Source organism: Felis catus, chromosome A1 (genome assembly GCF_018350175.1).
Source record: "Felis catus isolate Fca126 chromosome A1, F.catus_Fca126_mat1.0, whole genome shotgun sequence".
NCBI lineage: Eukaryota > Metazoa > Chordata > Mammalia > Carnivora > Felidae > Felis > Felis catus.
The window spans coordinates 173,184,250-173,201,621 of record NC_058368.1 but is presented as its reverse complement, the minus strand read 5'-3'; the positions used below and the strand labels follow the sequence as shown (position 1 = coordinate 173,201,621).

At 36.2% G+C, this 17,372-nt stretch overlaps 1 protein-coding gene across 4 annotated transcripts in view; it reads right to left on the bottom strand.

The window, feature by feature from the left end:
- Positions 1 to 17,372, bottom strand: part of UIMC1 (ubiquitin interaction motif containing 1) — a 116,984-nt gene that overhangs the window by 80,594 nt on the left and 19,018 nt on the right. For 3 of the 4 annotated variants that reach the window (XM_023259245.2, XM_023259260.2, XM_023259248.2), the window contains exon 3: positions 444 to 528. The exons of the other annotated variant lie outside the window; for it this stretch is intronic. In XM_023259245.2, coding sequence (XP_023115013.1) covers positions 444 to 528 — 85 coding nt within the window. The remainder of the gene's footprint in view (positions 1 to 443; positions 529 to 17,372) is intronic. 4 annotated transcript variants of the gene reach the window in all.

Here is a 17,372-nt window from a genome sequence, read left to right as displayed (position 1 = left end):
AGCCAATCAGATCTTCAAATTTACTTGGTTGAATTTTGTTTAACATGATAAAAATAGTACCATTATAATAGGTACCATTATTTGAGCCACTGTTATATCTGTATTTTATTGGTAAGAAAAAACAGGTAGAAAAAAAAAAAAAGAAAGAAAACAGAGGTAGTCTGAAAGTACTAATTTACCTAAAGACTATATACTAAGGGCTGAAACAAGGATTCAAATCCAAGTATGCCTAACTCTGAAGTTCACATTTTTAATTTGAACCCTCTACGCATAAGTCAACTGTGTAAGCTATAGGAAACAGTGAATCCTAAAAATTTCAAAAGAATCCAGAATAAATAGGCACATACATCCTTAATCTGACAAACCTCTTCCTAATGAAGAAACTAGTATCAATTCTATGCTGCAATTTTCAAAGTATTCTCAACACAAAAATGAAAACATACGTGCAATTTTTCTTTTAGCCAAACACTTTGTTCTATTTGACTGTTTTGTCTTCATTTTCTGCAATCCATTCTCTTCCTTTGGTTCCTGTTGCAAAATAAGAAATATCATCAGAATGGCTATGATTACAAGTAGTACTCTTTCCGCATCTTCTACAACTAATAGAGGCCAATGAACCTCTGCAGAATCAGTGGCTATTGTAAATGTTCACAGAAACATCAGAAATAGATCCCTTACGGTACAAAAAAGAAAACATGTAAATCTGAAACAAAAATCATAAAAACTGAAAGACATAATATATTGACACTATCATGTGTCAAATGGACACTCATGTAAATATCTGCATAACACCATTAAACATGCACTAAAGTACAGGGAAAGCTTGATTCAGATTTAAAAATGAGTATGATTAAAGTCAGTGTGTACTCATTTATTTTAAATTAGTACCTAAAAACCAACAGAGCAGGGCACCTGGGTGGCTCAGTTGGTTAAGTGAAACTCTTGGTTTGAACTCATGTCATAATTTCAGTTTGTGGCTTCGAGCCCCCAGTCAGGCTCCAGGCTGGCAGTGCAAAGCTTGCTTAGGATTCTCTTTCTCTCTCCTCCTCTCTCTGACCCTCCCGTCTACTCACACACTCTGTCTCTCAAAATAAACAGATAAACTTAAAAAAAAAAAAAAGCAATAGAGCTGGGGAAAACTATGTTACATAATTATTAGGAAAAGTACTAATTTTCTTTATATATAAAGCGCTCTTACAATCAATAAAAAAGACCAATATTTAACCTCCTCCTTTACTTTTTAAAAAATTTTTTTTATTTTTGAGAGGAAGAGGGGCAGAGAGAGAGGGAGACACAGAATCTGAAGCAGGCTCCAGGCTCTGAGCTGTCAGCACAGAGCCCGACGCAGAACTTGAACCCACAAACTGAGATCATGACCTGAGCTGAAATCGGACTCCTAACCAACTGAGCCACCCAGGAGCCCCTCCTCCCTTACTTTTAAACATAGAGAACAAACAGAGGGTTGCTGGAGGGGTTGTGGGAGGGGGGATAGGCTAAGTGGGTAAGGAGCATTAAGAAATCTACTCCTGAAATCACTGTTGTACTATATGCTAACTAACTTGGATGTAAATTTAAAGATAAAAAATAAATAAAAAATAACCTCTGCCTTTAGCAAAACACATAATATATCTCATAAGGAAAAATACACAAGGGGCTCGTAAGTATATGAAAAGATGCTCGACCTCACTTTGAACATCTAAATCAAAATAATTACATACTTTTTAAAACCTATATTAATAGTAAAAGAAAATGTGTTATAAATCACTTTATGTGGGGAAACAGGTACTCTTATGCTAGATGGGATAAAATGGGTGGAATATGGTTAGAAGGTAAATTGGCAATAACCTCTGAAATCATAAATGTACAAACTCTTTGTCCACCAATATACTTCTAGGAATTTATACTACAGATACACTCACACACAAGCACAAAGATGTGTGCACAATAATGCTGAGAGTAGAATATTCTGTCACTGTAAAATCTGAATCAATGCTACTGAAAACATGATCTACAGATGAGCACACTCCTTGTTACTGCTCTAACAAAATAAGCATAGAAAATGAAAATATGCACTTAGAAACTTACAGCAATCTGACACTGCCAAAATATCCAAGCACATGATGAGTGGACTTCCATTTGCAGAAGGACCATGTTATATGTGGTATGTTAAATTTATTCAGTAAAATCCAAAGTATTATAAATATGTGAGAAAATGCAAACATTAATTTAATAACATTATCACTTTAAGTTTTAATCAAGCCTGTTTTAATTATACTTTAATATGATTAAATGAAAGAAATAAAGCTCACATTATGTTCAAAATATATTATTCTTTTTTATTAGAAAGAGAGAGAGAACATGAATGTGGGAGGGGGGAAAGGGGCAGAGGGAGACAGAATCTTAAGCAGACTCCACGCTCAGCACAGAGCCTGACACAGGGCTCGATCCCACAACCCTGGGATCATGACCTGAGCCAAAATCAAGAGTCAGACGCTCAACCAACTGAGCATCTCCCATACAATCAATAATCTTATTGATTAATTATTTTTAATCTTAATTAGATTTAAAAACAAGCTTCACTGACTTCTGTCATCAAAAAACCCAAATCTTTCTGAATGCAGCGGTAGCAGTAAAATAAAGTGATTGTGAGGAGACAAAGGGCAAAACTTTCATTCTAGTTTTAGTCAGAAATATGACCCTTCACATACTAAGTTTGGTTTTGTACCCACAACTGATGGTGAAGTAAGATAATCAGAGCATCTTGGGCACCTGGGTGGCTCAGTCATTAAGCTTCTGACGTCGGCTCAGATCATGATCTCACGGTTCATGAATTTGAGTCCCACATCACATAAGCTCGAGCCCTGCTGAATTCAGGTGAGCTCAAGCCCACTTCAGGTGCGCTCAAGTCCTGCTTCAGGTGAGTACAAACCCCGCACTGGGTGAGCACAAGCCCCCCAAAATTTTTTTTTTATAAATTCAGAGGTGCCTGAGTGGCTTAGTCAGTTAAGCTTCTGACTTGGTTCAGGTCATGATCTCACAGGTCAAGAGACTGAGCCCCATGACAGGCCCTGTGCTGACAAAGTGGAGCCTGCTTGGGATTCTCTCTCTGCCCCTTCCCTGCTTACATGCGCACATGCACACATTCTCTCTCTCTCAAAATAAATAAATAAACATTTAAGAAAAAAAAGAAAAAAAGGGCATCTAGGTGGCTCAGTCAGTTGAGCATTCGATTCTGCATTTCAGCTCAGGTTATGATTTCACGGTTCGGAAGAACGAGTCTCGCATCAGGCTCAGTGCTGGCAACGTGGAGCCTGCTTGGGATTCTCTCTCTGCCTCTCCCCTACTTGTGCTCTCTTTCTCTCTAAAAATGAATGAATAAACTTGAAGAAAAAAAATTTTAAAGACACTTAATGTCTAAAACAAACAAAAAAAACTTTCCTAAATGCCAAAAAATATGCCAAAACAAAGAGCCAAAACAGCAAAGAATATAAAATAGATATAGAGAATATAAGATAATCTACTAAAACGCAATTCAAGATTACATACAACGACAGAACTATAATAAAGTGATCCAGAATGGCTGAAAATGAAAAAATTTTAAAACAATGGAAAATCATCTAAATCTGAATTTCTCCACAAATCCTCCAGAAAAACCACAAGACCACAAAGGCAAGAAAAAAAACGCCAACTATGACCAGTGTCTTCAGAACAAACCACAAGCATCATATAAGCAGCAAGCAATAAATAAAAAATAAATTCCAACAGAACATCCATTGCTGCTGCAACCCTGTGGGTGCACAAAATAGAGGAAGGAGACACTTAAGAGACTCCATGAAAAAGAAACTAAAGAACTTAAAGCACAGAAAACATTACCCTGATTAGAAAGTCTAACACTATGGCCAAACACTAAGCAAAGGTCCAAGATATGGTACTTCACATAATTAGCTACAATAAAGTGCTTAAAGGTGAGAAGAACCAAAAGTGGCAACCACAGGGATGCAGTGTTACTGGAAGGGAGGGAGATAAACGGGGAAGAACTGCTGCCCTCTGAGTCATTGAAAGAAAACAAAGGAAGGAGAAACAAAAAGGAAGACTCCTGAAGAAAAAAGGAAAAAAAAAGGACACGTCAATCTATCTTCCCCACCCTAACAATTCACTAATATTAACAGTATATTCCATAAAAGAAACTACACTTCACTAAAGATATAAAGGGGAACTTTTAAAGTAGGACATCTGCCCAGTAAATGACAGAAGTAAAAAAAGAAATTCCAAACTAAGCAAATGTAAACCAAAAAGAAAATGCAAAAAAACCCATTTCAGCTTATGAACATTATTATCCCCCCTACTAAACACCACCATAGAAAAGAAAATACAATGTCCCAATAGATTACAAAGAAGCATCCAGAAATTAAGAAAAACAGAATCTGGGGCACCTGGGTGGCATAGTTAAGCATCCAACTCTTGATTTTGGCTCAGGTCATGATTTCACAGTCATGGCATCAAGCCCTGCATTAGGCTCTGCACTAAGCATGGAGCCTGCTTAAGATTCTCTTCTCCCTCTACCCCTCTCCCCTGCTTGTGCTCTGTATCAAGAAAGAAAAGAAAAGAAAAAAGAAAAGAAAAGGAAAAAAAAAAAGAGAAGAAAAGCAGAATCAGAATCTAAAAACACAAACCGTAACCAGACAAAAATAAAAACCGAATGAAATCAAAGTTGGTAAAACTCAGGAAAGAAACTGAAGACAGACAAAACCATCTCAAAAAAAGAAAACTGAATTACTAAATCCCCAAAGGTAAACAGATTCAAGTATAATTTAAAGATGCTCATTGAAGAAATGTAACAAAGTAAGAGAATGAAAAAAATAACCTGCAGGATATATTGTTCAGAGAAAAAATCAAAATGCAAATATGTATACTACATTTCACATATAAAAAACTAATATTAAGAAAACATGTGTGGGCTTAATTTTCTTTAAAGCAACATCAACAAGAATTACCAAGTAATAAAACTGATTATCAACAGGGAAAGGGATATGGAATAGGTGAGTACAGGATAGAGAGCAGTGTAATTTAAGTATACCTTTCTCTGCAGATTTGATGTGTCTAACAGGGCAAACATTCTACATATGCAAAAATTAAACAAAGAAGGATGGGGAGAAAACTCAAAATCAATGCAAAAAAATCTGAAAGACAGTAAATTTTTTAAAATTTTTTTAATGTTTATTTTTGACAGAGAGACAGAGCATGAGTGGGGGAGGGGCAGAGAGAGAGGGAGACACAGAATCCAAAGCAGGTTCCAGGCTCTGAGCTGTCAGCACAGAGCCCGACGCGGGGCTCAAACTCACAGACCGCAAGATCATGACCTGAGCTGAAGTCGGACGCTCATCCAACTGAGCCACCCAGGTGCCCCGAAAGATGGTAAATTTTAAAGTATATATATATATGTCACATCTTCTTTATCCATTCATCTGTCAATAGACATTTGGGCACTTTCTACACTTTAGCTAGTGCAGACAGTGCTGCTATAAACATTGGGGTGCATGTGCCCCTATGAAACAGCACTCCTGTGCCCTTTAGATAAATACCTAGTAGTACAATTTATCTACAATTACAATTACTACTACAATTTAGTAGTACATAGGGTATTTCTATTTTTAACTTTTTGAGGAAACTCCATACTGTTTTTCAGAGTGGCTGCACCAGTTTGCACTCTCACCAACAGCGTAAAAGAGATCCTCTTTCTCAGCATCCCTGCCAACATCTGTTGTTGCCTGAGTTGTTAATGTTAGCCATTCTGATTGGTGTGAGGTGGTATCTCATTGCAGTTTTGATTTGTATTTCCCTGATGATGAGTGATGTTGAGCATTTTTTCACATGTCTGTTAGCCATCTGTTTTTTCACATGTCTATTCATGTCTTTTGCCCATTTCTTTGCTGGATTATTTGTTTTTTGGGCATTGAGTTTGAGAAGTTCTTTATAGATTTTGGATACTAACCCTTTATCAGATATGTCATTTGCAAGTACCTTCTCCCATTTGGTTGGTTGCCTTTTAGTTTTGCTGACTGTTTCCTCCGCTGTGCAGAAGCTTTTTATTTTGATGAGGTCCCAGTAGTTCATTTTTGCTTTTGTTTCCATTGCCTCCAGAGATGTGCTGAGTAAGAAGTTACTGCAGCCGAAGTCAAAGAAGTTTTTGCCTGCTTTCTCCTCAAGGGTTTTGATGGCTTCCTGTCTTACATTTAGATCTTTCATCCATTTTGAGTTTATTTTTGTATACGGTGTAAGAAAGTGGTCCAGGTTCATTCTTCTACGTGTTGCTGTCCAGTTTTCCTAACACCTTTTGCTGAAGAGACTTTTTTCCATTGGATATTCTTTCCTGCTTTGTCAAAGATTAGTTGGTCATATGTTTGTGGGTCCATTTCCAGGTTCTCTATTCTGTTCCATTGATCTATATGTCTGTTTTTGTGCCAGTACCATACTGTCTTGATGTTTATAGCTTTATAATACAGCTTTAAGTTCAGGATTGTGATGCCTCCAGGTTTAGTTTTCTTTTTCAATATTATTTTGGCTACTCGGGGTCTTTTCTGATTCCATACAAATTTTAGAATTGTTTGTTCTAGCTCTGTAAAGAATGCTGGTGTTATTTTGAATTCAGCTGCAAGTCATAAAATCAATGTACAGAAATCAGTTGCATTTCTATACACCAATAATGAAGCAGCAGAAAGAGAAATAAAGGAATCAATGCCATTTACAATTGCACCAAAAATCATAAAATACATAGGAATAAATTTAACCAAAGAGGTGAAAAATCTATACACTGAAAACTACAGAAAGCTTATGAAAGGAATTGCAGAAGACTCACAAAAAATGGAAAAATATTCCATGTTCATGGATTGGAAGAACAAATACTGTTAAAATGTCAATAGTACCCAAAGCAATCTACATATTCAAAGCTGGATCCCTATCTCACATGATATACAAAAGCTAACACAAAGTGGACAAAAGACCTAAATGTAAAAGCTACAATATTAAAACTCTTAGAAGAATAGTGGGGAGAGCTTCATAACACTTGATTTGGTAATGATAACCTGGATATGACACCAAAAGCACAAGCAACAAAAGAAAAAACAGACAAACTTAATTATAGCAAAACTTAAAAACTACTGGGCATCAAGATACTATTAACAGAGTAAAAAAGCAACCTGCAGAGTCTGAGAAAATATTTACAAACCACGTATCTGAAAAGGAGTTAATATCCACAGTATATAAAAACTCCTACAACTAACCAACAATGTGAATATATTTAATGCCACTGAACTGTACACCTAAAATGGTTAAAATGGTAAGTTTTATATGTATTTTAAACTACACAAGACATGCATGCACACATACACATATGTCTACCTCGTACCATATACAAAAATTAGCTCAAAATGGATCAAAGAGCAAAAACTATAAACATTTAAAGACTATCATGACTCTATTTGCCAAAAAAATTTTAGATATAACATAAAAAGTGCAAACAACAAAGCAAAAGAAATAAACTGGACTTCATCAAAATTTACAGCTTTTCTGCATCAAAGAACACCATCAACGAAGTGAAAAAGACAACTCAGAGAATGGAAGAAAATATCTGCAAATCATATTATATAAGGATTTAATAGGCACAATATAAAAATTAACACCATTCAACAACAAACAATTGCAACTAATAAATGGGCAAAGAACTTAGATATTTCTTAGATATGGCCAAGAAGCATATAAAAAGATGACCTAGATCATTAGACATTAGGAAAATGCAAATCAAAACCACAATGTGATAACCACTATACACTCAGTAAGGTGGTTATAATAATTTCCTGTAAAGATTTTAAGTAATCTCTACACACAACATGGGGCTTGAACTCACAGCCCCGAGATCAAGAGTTGCACAACTTTTCCAACTGAACCAGCCAGGCATCCCTATAATAATTATTTTTTAAAAAAACACAGAAAATAACAAATGTTGCCAAGGATGTGGAGAAATTAGAATCCTAGTATATTGTTGATATAAGTATAAAATGGTGTAGCTGCTATTAAAAAAAAAAAAAAAGGAATGAAGTACTGACACATGCTATGACATAGATGAACTTTAAAACATATGTTAAGTGACAGAACCCAGTCACAAAAGACCAAATATGGTATGATTCCATTTACATGGCATGCCCAGAATGGGCAAACCCATAGAGACAGAAGTAGATGAGTGGTTGCCTAAGGCTGGATGTTGGCAGGGAAATGGAGAGTGACTGCTAATGGGAACAGGTTTCTTTTTCAGTTACTGAAAATGCTACAAAATTGATAGTGGTTATAGCTGCACAACTATGAATATATTAAAAACCACTGGATTACACTTTAAGTTAGTGAATTATATAATGTGTGAATCATATTTATGAGACAAAGTTGTTGTATCAAAACAAAGAAGAATGGTGACAGTCGAGTCAGGATAGATATTGGAGGTTTGAGGACAGCAGAGGAGAAGCAACAGAGTCTCTGGGATAGTAGAGGAATAAACAGACTGTGGAAACATGTGGATTGCTAGGCAGTACTGAGGGGCCACTTGAGGTTTATGGCCTTAAATATAATGTGAACCCAGTCAGCATTGTTGTGCTGCTTACGTAGGGACACAAATAAATAGATGGAGGGTTGGATTTAACCAAAATTGGGTTTTGCCAGGGAGTACAACAGAAATTAGAAGTGAGTTGAGAGAATATTCAAGGGAATTGTTAATATGATAACAATGAAATCTAAATTAGTGAGAAGTGAGGACGTGACAGGGTAATGGGACAATGAAAAGGTGATAGTCTGGAATTAGACATCCTAGTGTGGCTGAAGGATTATTGCAGTTAGGGTATTAGAGGGAGTGAGTTGGAAAAGATAGGTGGTGGTGATCACCAAAGAATGGGAGATCTGAAAACAAGATCTTGGAAGTGGCACAATTATTACTGACAGGTTCAACCAGGGTTGAGGAACCAGAGAACACAGAAAATGAACTGGCTGTTTCCTTATTTCTCCCAAGGATGGTACATAACTGAAACCATTCTAGATGCAAAAGACAGAGGTTAATTCATTACATACAGTGGATGTCTTGGGCATTAGGCTTACTTCTCTCTCCGAACCCCACTTGAGAAAGGCTGACATGGTATGATCCATGGGAGTTGATGGCCAAAAGGTCAGAGAACTGAGAGGCCAGCATACTGGACAGATCATACCTTAGGTTGAACCTACAAAAACTGCAACTTCATATGCTTCAGTCTAATAAGTAGCTGTTAAAATTGTCAATGAATGGTCATGAAGTGGGATGGTTGGTGAGGGGCAGGTGACCCAGAGGATAGGAGATGACTACTTCACGGGTGGGGTAGCAGGCCTACCACAATGGTTTGTGTTTCAAACTAGGTTTTTCTAGTAAGTCTGGAAACAAGTAAGAGGGTACTTACCCCACCTCCGGGTCAGTAGTACTGTCGTGAAACAAAGAAGAAACAGCCAGTACTTGAGAAAGTACAAAGAGAAGCAGTAACTTCAGCCATGTGACCTACTCACAAGAAATAGTAAAGCCCTAGAGGAAGCAGGAACACTGCAATGGACTAGACTATGTCATCACATCTCCCCCTACACCCATCCAAAATTCATACAATGAAGTCCTAATCCCCAATGTATTGATATTTAGACAGTATCTTATAGAATGAGACACCAGAGAACTTACTCTCTTTCAACCAGTGCATCAGGGAGGAAAAGCCATATAAGTACACAGTGAAAAGGTAGCCATCTACAACCCAAGGAGAGGGTCCTCACCAGACAATGACCCTGTTGGCACCTTGATTTTAGACTTCCAGTCTCCAAAACTGTGAGGAAATAAATTTATGTTCTTTAAACCACTTAATCTATAATATTTTGCTATGGCAGCCCAATCACACTGAAAACCATGATACCATGACACCAGATATAAAGTTACACAAAGGACTGAAGAGCACCAAAAATGGAAACCACTGATAAATATATGATTGTTTCTCCTTAGCTTCAAAAACTGATTGTTTAAGCAAAATAATAACAATGTACTATGGGGCTTATAATATATGTACAAGAAAAACACATGACAACAATAACATAAAGTTCAGGGCAAAGTAATAAAAGTAAACTATCATAAAATGCTTACATTATACATGAGGTGGTATAACATCATGAGGTTACATTATGATAGGCAAAACAGACATACTAAAATCTCTAAATAAACCATTAAAATAATAAGAGTTATAACCAGTAAGTCAAAAAAGGAAGATGAGATCATAAAAAAGACTTGATTAATACAGAAGAAAACCCAGAAAGTCAAAAAAGGACACAAAGAACAGATGGAACAAACTGAAAACAAACAGCAAGATGATAGATCCAAATCTAACCTTACCAATAATCACATAAAATGTGAATGGTCTACACAACAAAATTAAAGGCAGTGATGGTCAGATTGGATAATAAAGCAAGACTCAACTATACATGCTAACTATAAGAAATGTACTTTACATGTAAAGATTCAAATAGATTTAAAATAATAGGATGGGGAAAAACAGCATGGAAGACAAGTCAAAAGCAAGCTTAATGGCCACAACATAATGAATGTAACAACAAAGAAAGCAAACACAAACATGAGGCCGACACTAACAAAAAGCCATCCAGCGAAGACACAGAAAAATCTCTGAAGAATTCTACACTAGGTAACTAGGTTGACAGATTTATAACATAAAGATCATTTGAGAAGTTTATAATGGTTTTCATTTGAAATACTGAGACTGCTGAAAAGTTTTAAAATTTTATAGGCCTGTTTTGATGTTTAAACTCACTTTGAGAAAGAAAACTGCTTTACTTTGCTTAAAAGTAACTAAACATTATCGTTCACTGTACTTGTGTAATAGTAAAGCTTATCCTACAGCAAATATGAGGAAATTCCATTTAGAAAATGATAAATTTAGAATTATGGTTGTGACATATATTCAATTAGTGTATATGTTATTGCATAATTGACAGAAAAAACTTCCACTTGAAAAACTTTGTATAAACCTTTTCCCCAAATATCGTGGGTTTTGTGCAGTTTTTTTAAATCTTGGATTTACAGACTGTCCTTTCACTCATGAGTTTTGTAAAAGGCAAAGAAATTTATGATAGATAAAATATGTTACATCTAGGGGGCGCCTGAGTGGCTCAGTCGATTAAGCATCCAACTCTGGATTTCGGCTCAAGTCATGATCACACAGTTCATGAGTTCAAGCCCCACGTCTGGCTCCATGCTGACAGTGTGGAGCCTGCTTGGGATTCTCCCTCTCCCACTCTCTGCCTCTCCCCTGTTCGCTTGCTCTCAAAATAAATAAAGTTAAAAATAAATGCTACATCTACCTAAGTACTGATTCTCTCCTTTTATCAAAAGTCTATTTTAATCTCCCAGTCTACATGGTGTTACATTATTCTGCTTCTCTGTAACAATATCTTTATGCCTTTCTGTAACAGAACCAGATACTTAACTAAAGTTGAAGTGACAATTGTACAAAGTACAAAACTTGAAGATAATTTAGTTTTGTGCCTGGGAATTCAGTAAAATCACAGGACTGTCCTGAACAAAACAAAATGGATTATATACAGGAATAAGTCTGGTTTAGGGTTATTAACCCTCTTGAAATGAACCATCTAATACCCCTAATAAGCACTAGTAGATAAAATTTAAAACAAGTTTGTTTTTAAGTAATATCTCAACTTCCTAAGTTTTCTTTTTAAGTCAAACTCATTAAGGAAGTCATAGAAGTTGTATTTTCTTATTTAGGGAGAAAAAAATCAATCTCTGATGCTTATATACTAAATTTAAGTAAATACCACATTAAAAAAGTAACCTATTTGAAAGTCACCTGAGTGGCTCAGTCGGTTAAGCTTTTGGTCTTTGGCAAAGGTCATGATCTCGCAGTTAGCAGGTTCAAGCCCCACATCAGGCTCTGTGCTGACAGCTCAGAGCCTGGAGCCTGCTTCAGATTCTGTGTCTCCCTCTCTCTCTGTCCCTCCCTCAATGACACTCTGTCTCTCTCTCTCTCTCTCTCTCTCTCTCTCTCTCTCTCAAAAATAAATAAAAACATTTTAAAAAACTGAGGGACGCCTGGGTGGCTCAGTTGGTTAAGCGTCCGACTTCGGCTCAGGTCATTATCTCACAATTCATGGGTTTGGGCCCTGTGCATTGGGCTCTGTGCTGACAGCTCAGAGCCTGGAGCAAGCTTCCTATTCTGTGTCTCCCTTCTCTCTGTCCCTCCCCTGTTCGTGCTCTGTCTCTCTCTGTCTCTCAAAAATAAATAAACATTAAAAAAACTAAAAAAAATTTTTTTGAAAAAAATTCACTATTGGAAAACATGGCTATATTAAAAGGAAACTTTATTCTCATTTCTGTATCATTTATGTGACAGGATTGCAAAGAATGTACACATTCATTTCTTCAAAGCAGCAGAAAAAGTAAAAAGTACTGGCACTTTGACAGTCTCTGTATTAAACCCAATGTTAACATACAACATTTATGGGTATATAGCTAAAGGACAGCATACCAAAAATATTGTTTTGAATATTAGTTCATTGAGTAATTTTCAATAGCTCAAAGACACTTCTCATGTTTGAAAACTAAGTAAATGGGGGGAAATTAAGACAAGATAGTTACAATTTTAGGTCTACGATTTGTAAGTTCCACCAAAAAATAGTATTCGCATGTGACATATATTATGTTTTAACCTCATGGTTAATTATATTCATCTGTAGATGAAAAATTAAATTATTTCAAAAATTGGATGTTTTGCTTTTCATAGATCTTAAAAAGGAAATAGGACCCATTGTTTTGAGGGAATTCTATTACATAACACAAACGAGTCATTCTGTATTTGGTCCTTAATACAATTTTAATTTGGACAGACTTATTCTAATTAAGCCATAAATATTAACATATAAGCTTGTTTTGATTAAAGAATTTTCCTATCAATAAAAAAAAAGAGAAGACTGGATAGCTATATATATGTCATAATAAGTGGATGTCAGAACAAAGGATATCACCAGCAATAAAAAAGATAATCTCATAATGATAAAGGGATCAATTATCAAGAAGAGATAAAATTCTTAAGTTTACATACATAATAATAAAACTTCAAAATATATGAAACAAAAACTGACAATACTGAGAAGAGACAGACAAATCCACAATTACACACACAGCCTTTATTTAGTATCTCTGTCAAAATAGTTGTAATATTTGCAGAAAATAAATAAGGATATAGATTTGACAACAATATCAGCCAACTTGATTATATTGATAATTATAGGGAAAAAAAACACAAAAAACACATTCTTCTCAAGTACACATGAAATATTTACCAAGATAAGTGATTTTCTGGGCCACAAAACAAAGTTCAATCAATTTCTAAAAGATTCAACTCATATAAAGTACATACGGCCAAAGGAATTAAATTAGAAATCAGTAACAAGGGGCACCTAGGTGGCTCAGTTAAGTGTCCAACTCTTGATTTCAGCTCAGGTCATGATCTCACAGTTCATGAGACTGAACCCCACATGGGACTCCACGCTAACGGCATGGAGCCTGTTTGGGATTCTCTTTCTCCCTCTCTCTCTCTGCCCCTCCCCCCACTCATGTTCTCTATGTCTCTCAAAATAAAAAAACAAAATAAAAACTTAAAAAAAAAATCAGTAACAAAAAATCTCTAGAAACACTCCCAAGTATTTAGAAAATAAATAACACACTTCTAAATAACCCATAAATCTAAAACAAAACAAAAAAAACAAAACCAAAAACACAAAGGGAAATTATAAAGTATTTTGAATTGAATAAAAATGAAAACACAACATGTAAGAATCTGCAGCATGCTTTAATGGGAAATTATAGCATTAAACACCAATATCAAAAAGAATAAATGTCAGGACATCAGGGTGGCTCAGTCAGTTAAGCATCTCTTGATTTCAACACAGACTCATGATCTCAGGACTAAGATCTAGCCCCAGTGAGATCTAGCCCCATGTCTGGCTCCGTGCTGGGGTGCTGGGCATGGAGCATGCTTAAGATTCTCTCTCTCCCTCTTGCTCTCCCCCTCCCCCACTTGCTCTCTCATTCTCAAAAGAAATAAATGTCTCCAATCAATGACCTTAACTTCCTTCCAAATTAAGAAAATAAAAGTAGGGGCACCTGGGTGGCTCAGTCAATTGAGCAACCAACTCTTGATTTCAGCTCAGGTTATGATCCCAGGGTTGTGGGTGATTAAGCCCCACAATGGACTCCACACTGAGCATGGAGCCTGCTTAAGATTCTCTAAGAGTGCCTGGGTAGCTCCATCAGTTAAGCATCTGACTCCTGATTTTGACTCAGTTCATGATCTCACGATTCATGAGTTCAAGCCCTGAGTCCATCTCCATGCTGACAGTGGGGAGCCCGCTTCGGAATGCTCTCTCCCTCCCTCCCTCTCTGCCTCAGCCCCGATCATTCACTCTCTCTTTCAAACTATAAATAATAAATAAACTTAAAAAAAAAAAAAAAGATTCTCTGTCTCTCCCTCTGCTATTCTCCTCTACTTGTGCACTAAAATAAAAACAAAAAACAGGGGCGCCTGGGTGGCGCAGTCGGTTAAGCGTCCGACTTCAGCCAGGTCACGATCTCGCGGTCCGTGGGTTTGAGCCCCGCATGGGGCTCTGGGCTGATGGCTCAGAGCCTGGAGCCTGCTTCCGATTCTGTGTCTCCCTCTCTCTCTGCCCCTTCCCCGTTCATGCTCTGTCTCTCTCTGTCTCAAAAATAAATAAACGTTAAAAAAAATTTTTTTTAAATAAAAACAAAAAACAAAACAGAAGGAATTAAAGTAAGCAGAAGAAAGGAAATAATAAAAACCAGGGCTATCTGGGTAGCTCAGTCGGTTAAGCATCTGACTTTGGCTCAGGTCATGATCTCACAGTTCATGGGTACCAGCCCTGCGTCGGGCTCTGTGCTGATAGTTCAGAGCCTGGATCCTGCTTCAGATTCTGTGTCTCCCTTTCTCTCTGCCCCTCCTTTTCTCTCTCTCAAAAATAAATAAACATTTAAAAAATTTTTTTCAAAAAAATAAAAATACCAAAGTAGAAATCAATGAAAGAGGGGCGCCTGGGTGGTTCAGTTGGTTAGGCAACTGACTTCAGCTCAGGACATGATCTCACGGTTCGTGAGTTCGAGCTCCGCGTTGGGCTCTGTGCTAACAGCTCAAAGCCTGGAGCCTACTTCAGATTCTGTGTCTCCCCCTCTCTCTACCCCTCCCCTGCTCACGTGCTATGTCTCTCTGTCTCTCAGTAAATAAATGTTTAAAAAAATTAGAAAAAAAAAGAGATCAATGAAAGAGAAAACAGACAAACAATGCAGAAAAATCAATGAACAGAAAGCAATAAAACTGAACTGATTAGGATTAAAGAAATTATATCAGAAACCAGAGAGGTGTTATCATTATACATCTACAGATTTTAAAAAGGGTAAAGTTAATATTAAAAACAACTTTACATTAGCAATGTAGTTGGAATGGACAAATTCCCTGAAAGACACAATCAAAGCTCACTCAAGAAAGAGTTAACTTAATGGGAATGCAAGCTGGTACAGCCACTCTGGAAAATGGTATGGAGGTTCCTCAAAAAACCAAAAATAGAACTACCCTACGACCCAGCAATTGCACTACTAGACATTTATCCAAGGGATACAGGTGTTCTGTTTTGAAGGGACACATGCACCCCCATGTTTATAGCAGCACTATTCAACAATAGCCAAAGTATGGAAAGACCCCAAATGTCCATCAACGGATGAATGGATAAAGAAGATGTGGTATATACAATGGAGTATTACTCGGTAATCAAAAAGAATGAAATCTTGCCATCTGCAACTACGTGGATGGAACTGGAGGGTATTATGCTAAGTGAAATTAGAGAAGGACAAAAATCGTATGACTTCACTCATATGAGGACTTTAAGAGACAAAACAGATGAACATAAGGGAAGGGAAACAAAAATAATATAAAAACAGGGAGGGGGACAAAACAGAAGAGACTCATAAATATGGAGAACAAACTGAGGGTTACTGGAGGGGTTGTGGGAGGGGGGATGGGCTAAATGGGTAAGGGGCACTAAGGAATCTACTCCTGAAATCATTGTTGCTCTATATACTAACCAATTTGGATGCAAATTTAAAAAAATAAAAAATAAAATTAAAAAAACAAGACTTAACCTGAATAGCCTTATATGTAATAATGAAATCAAAATTGTAGTTAAAATACTTCCCACAAACAAAACTTCAAGCCCCGATGACTTTACTGGTAAATTCTATCAAACATTTAAGTTAGAAATAATACTAATTCTACTGAAACTATCCCAGAAAACTGAAGATGATATATTTTCCAACTCATTCAATAAAGCCCAAATCACCCAACATCAAAACCAAACACAAATATTACGAGAAAACTACAAACTAATAACCCTCATAAACAGGGGTGCAAAAATCCCAATTAAAATTTTATCAAATCAAATCCAACATTATGAAAGGATAATACATCATGAACAATTGGAGTTTGTCCCAAGAATGCTGAATTTCTTTAACATTCAAAGATCAATGTGATTCACAATATTAAAACGAATTTAAAAAGGATTATTATAAGTTCATCTCAATCCATACAGAAAAAGCATTTCACAAAATCTAATATTCATTCCTGATCAAAACTCTCAACTGGTAAACTAGAAACAAAAGAGAACTTCTTCGGGGCATGTGACCATCTCAGTTGGAAGAACATGTGACTCTTAATCTCAAGGTTGTGAGTTTGAGCCCCACATTGGATACAGAGATTACTAAAAAAATAAACTTTTTTTTTAAAAAAACCGAGAACCCAATAAAAGGTGTCTATGGAAAACCTACAGTTAACATCATAATAATGGAAGACTACATGCATTCCTCCTAAGATCAAGAACAAGACCAAGAGGTCTATTCTTGGCATTTTCTATTCAACATTATACAAGAGGTTCCAGTCTGGGAAATCAAACAACAAAAAGAAATATAAGGAATCCAGATTGCAAAGAAAAAAGCAAAACAGTCTTTATTAATAAACATTAATAAATAAACATGGCCATGTAGAAAATTTGATGGAATCTATAAAAATATACTAGAATAAGTTTCCAAGGTTGCAAAATACAAGAAAAAATACAAAAATCATTTCTATGCATATTCTACCAAAAAAAAAAAAACCTGAAATGTTAAAAGAATTCCATTTACAAAAGCATCAAAAACCATCAAATACCTAGGGTTAAATCTGACAAAAGATGTGAAAGATCTGTAT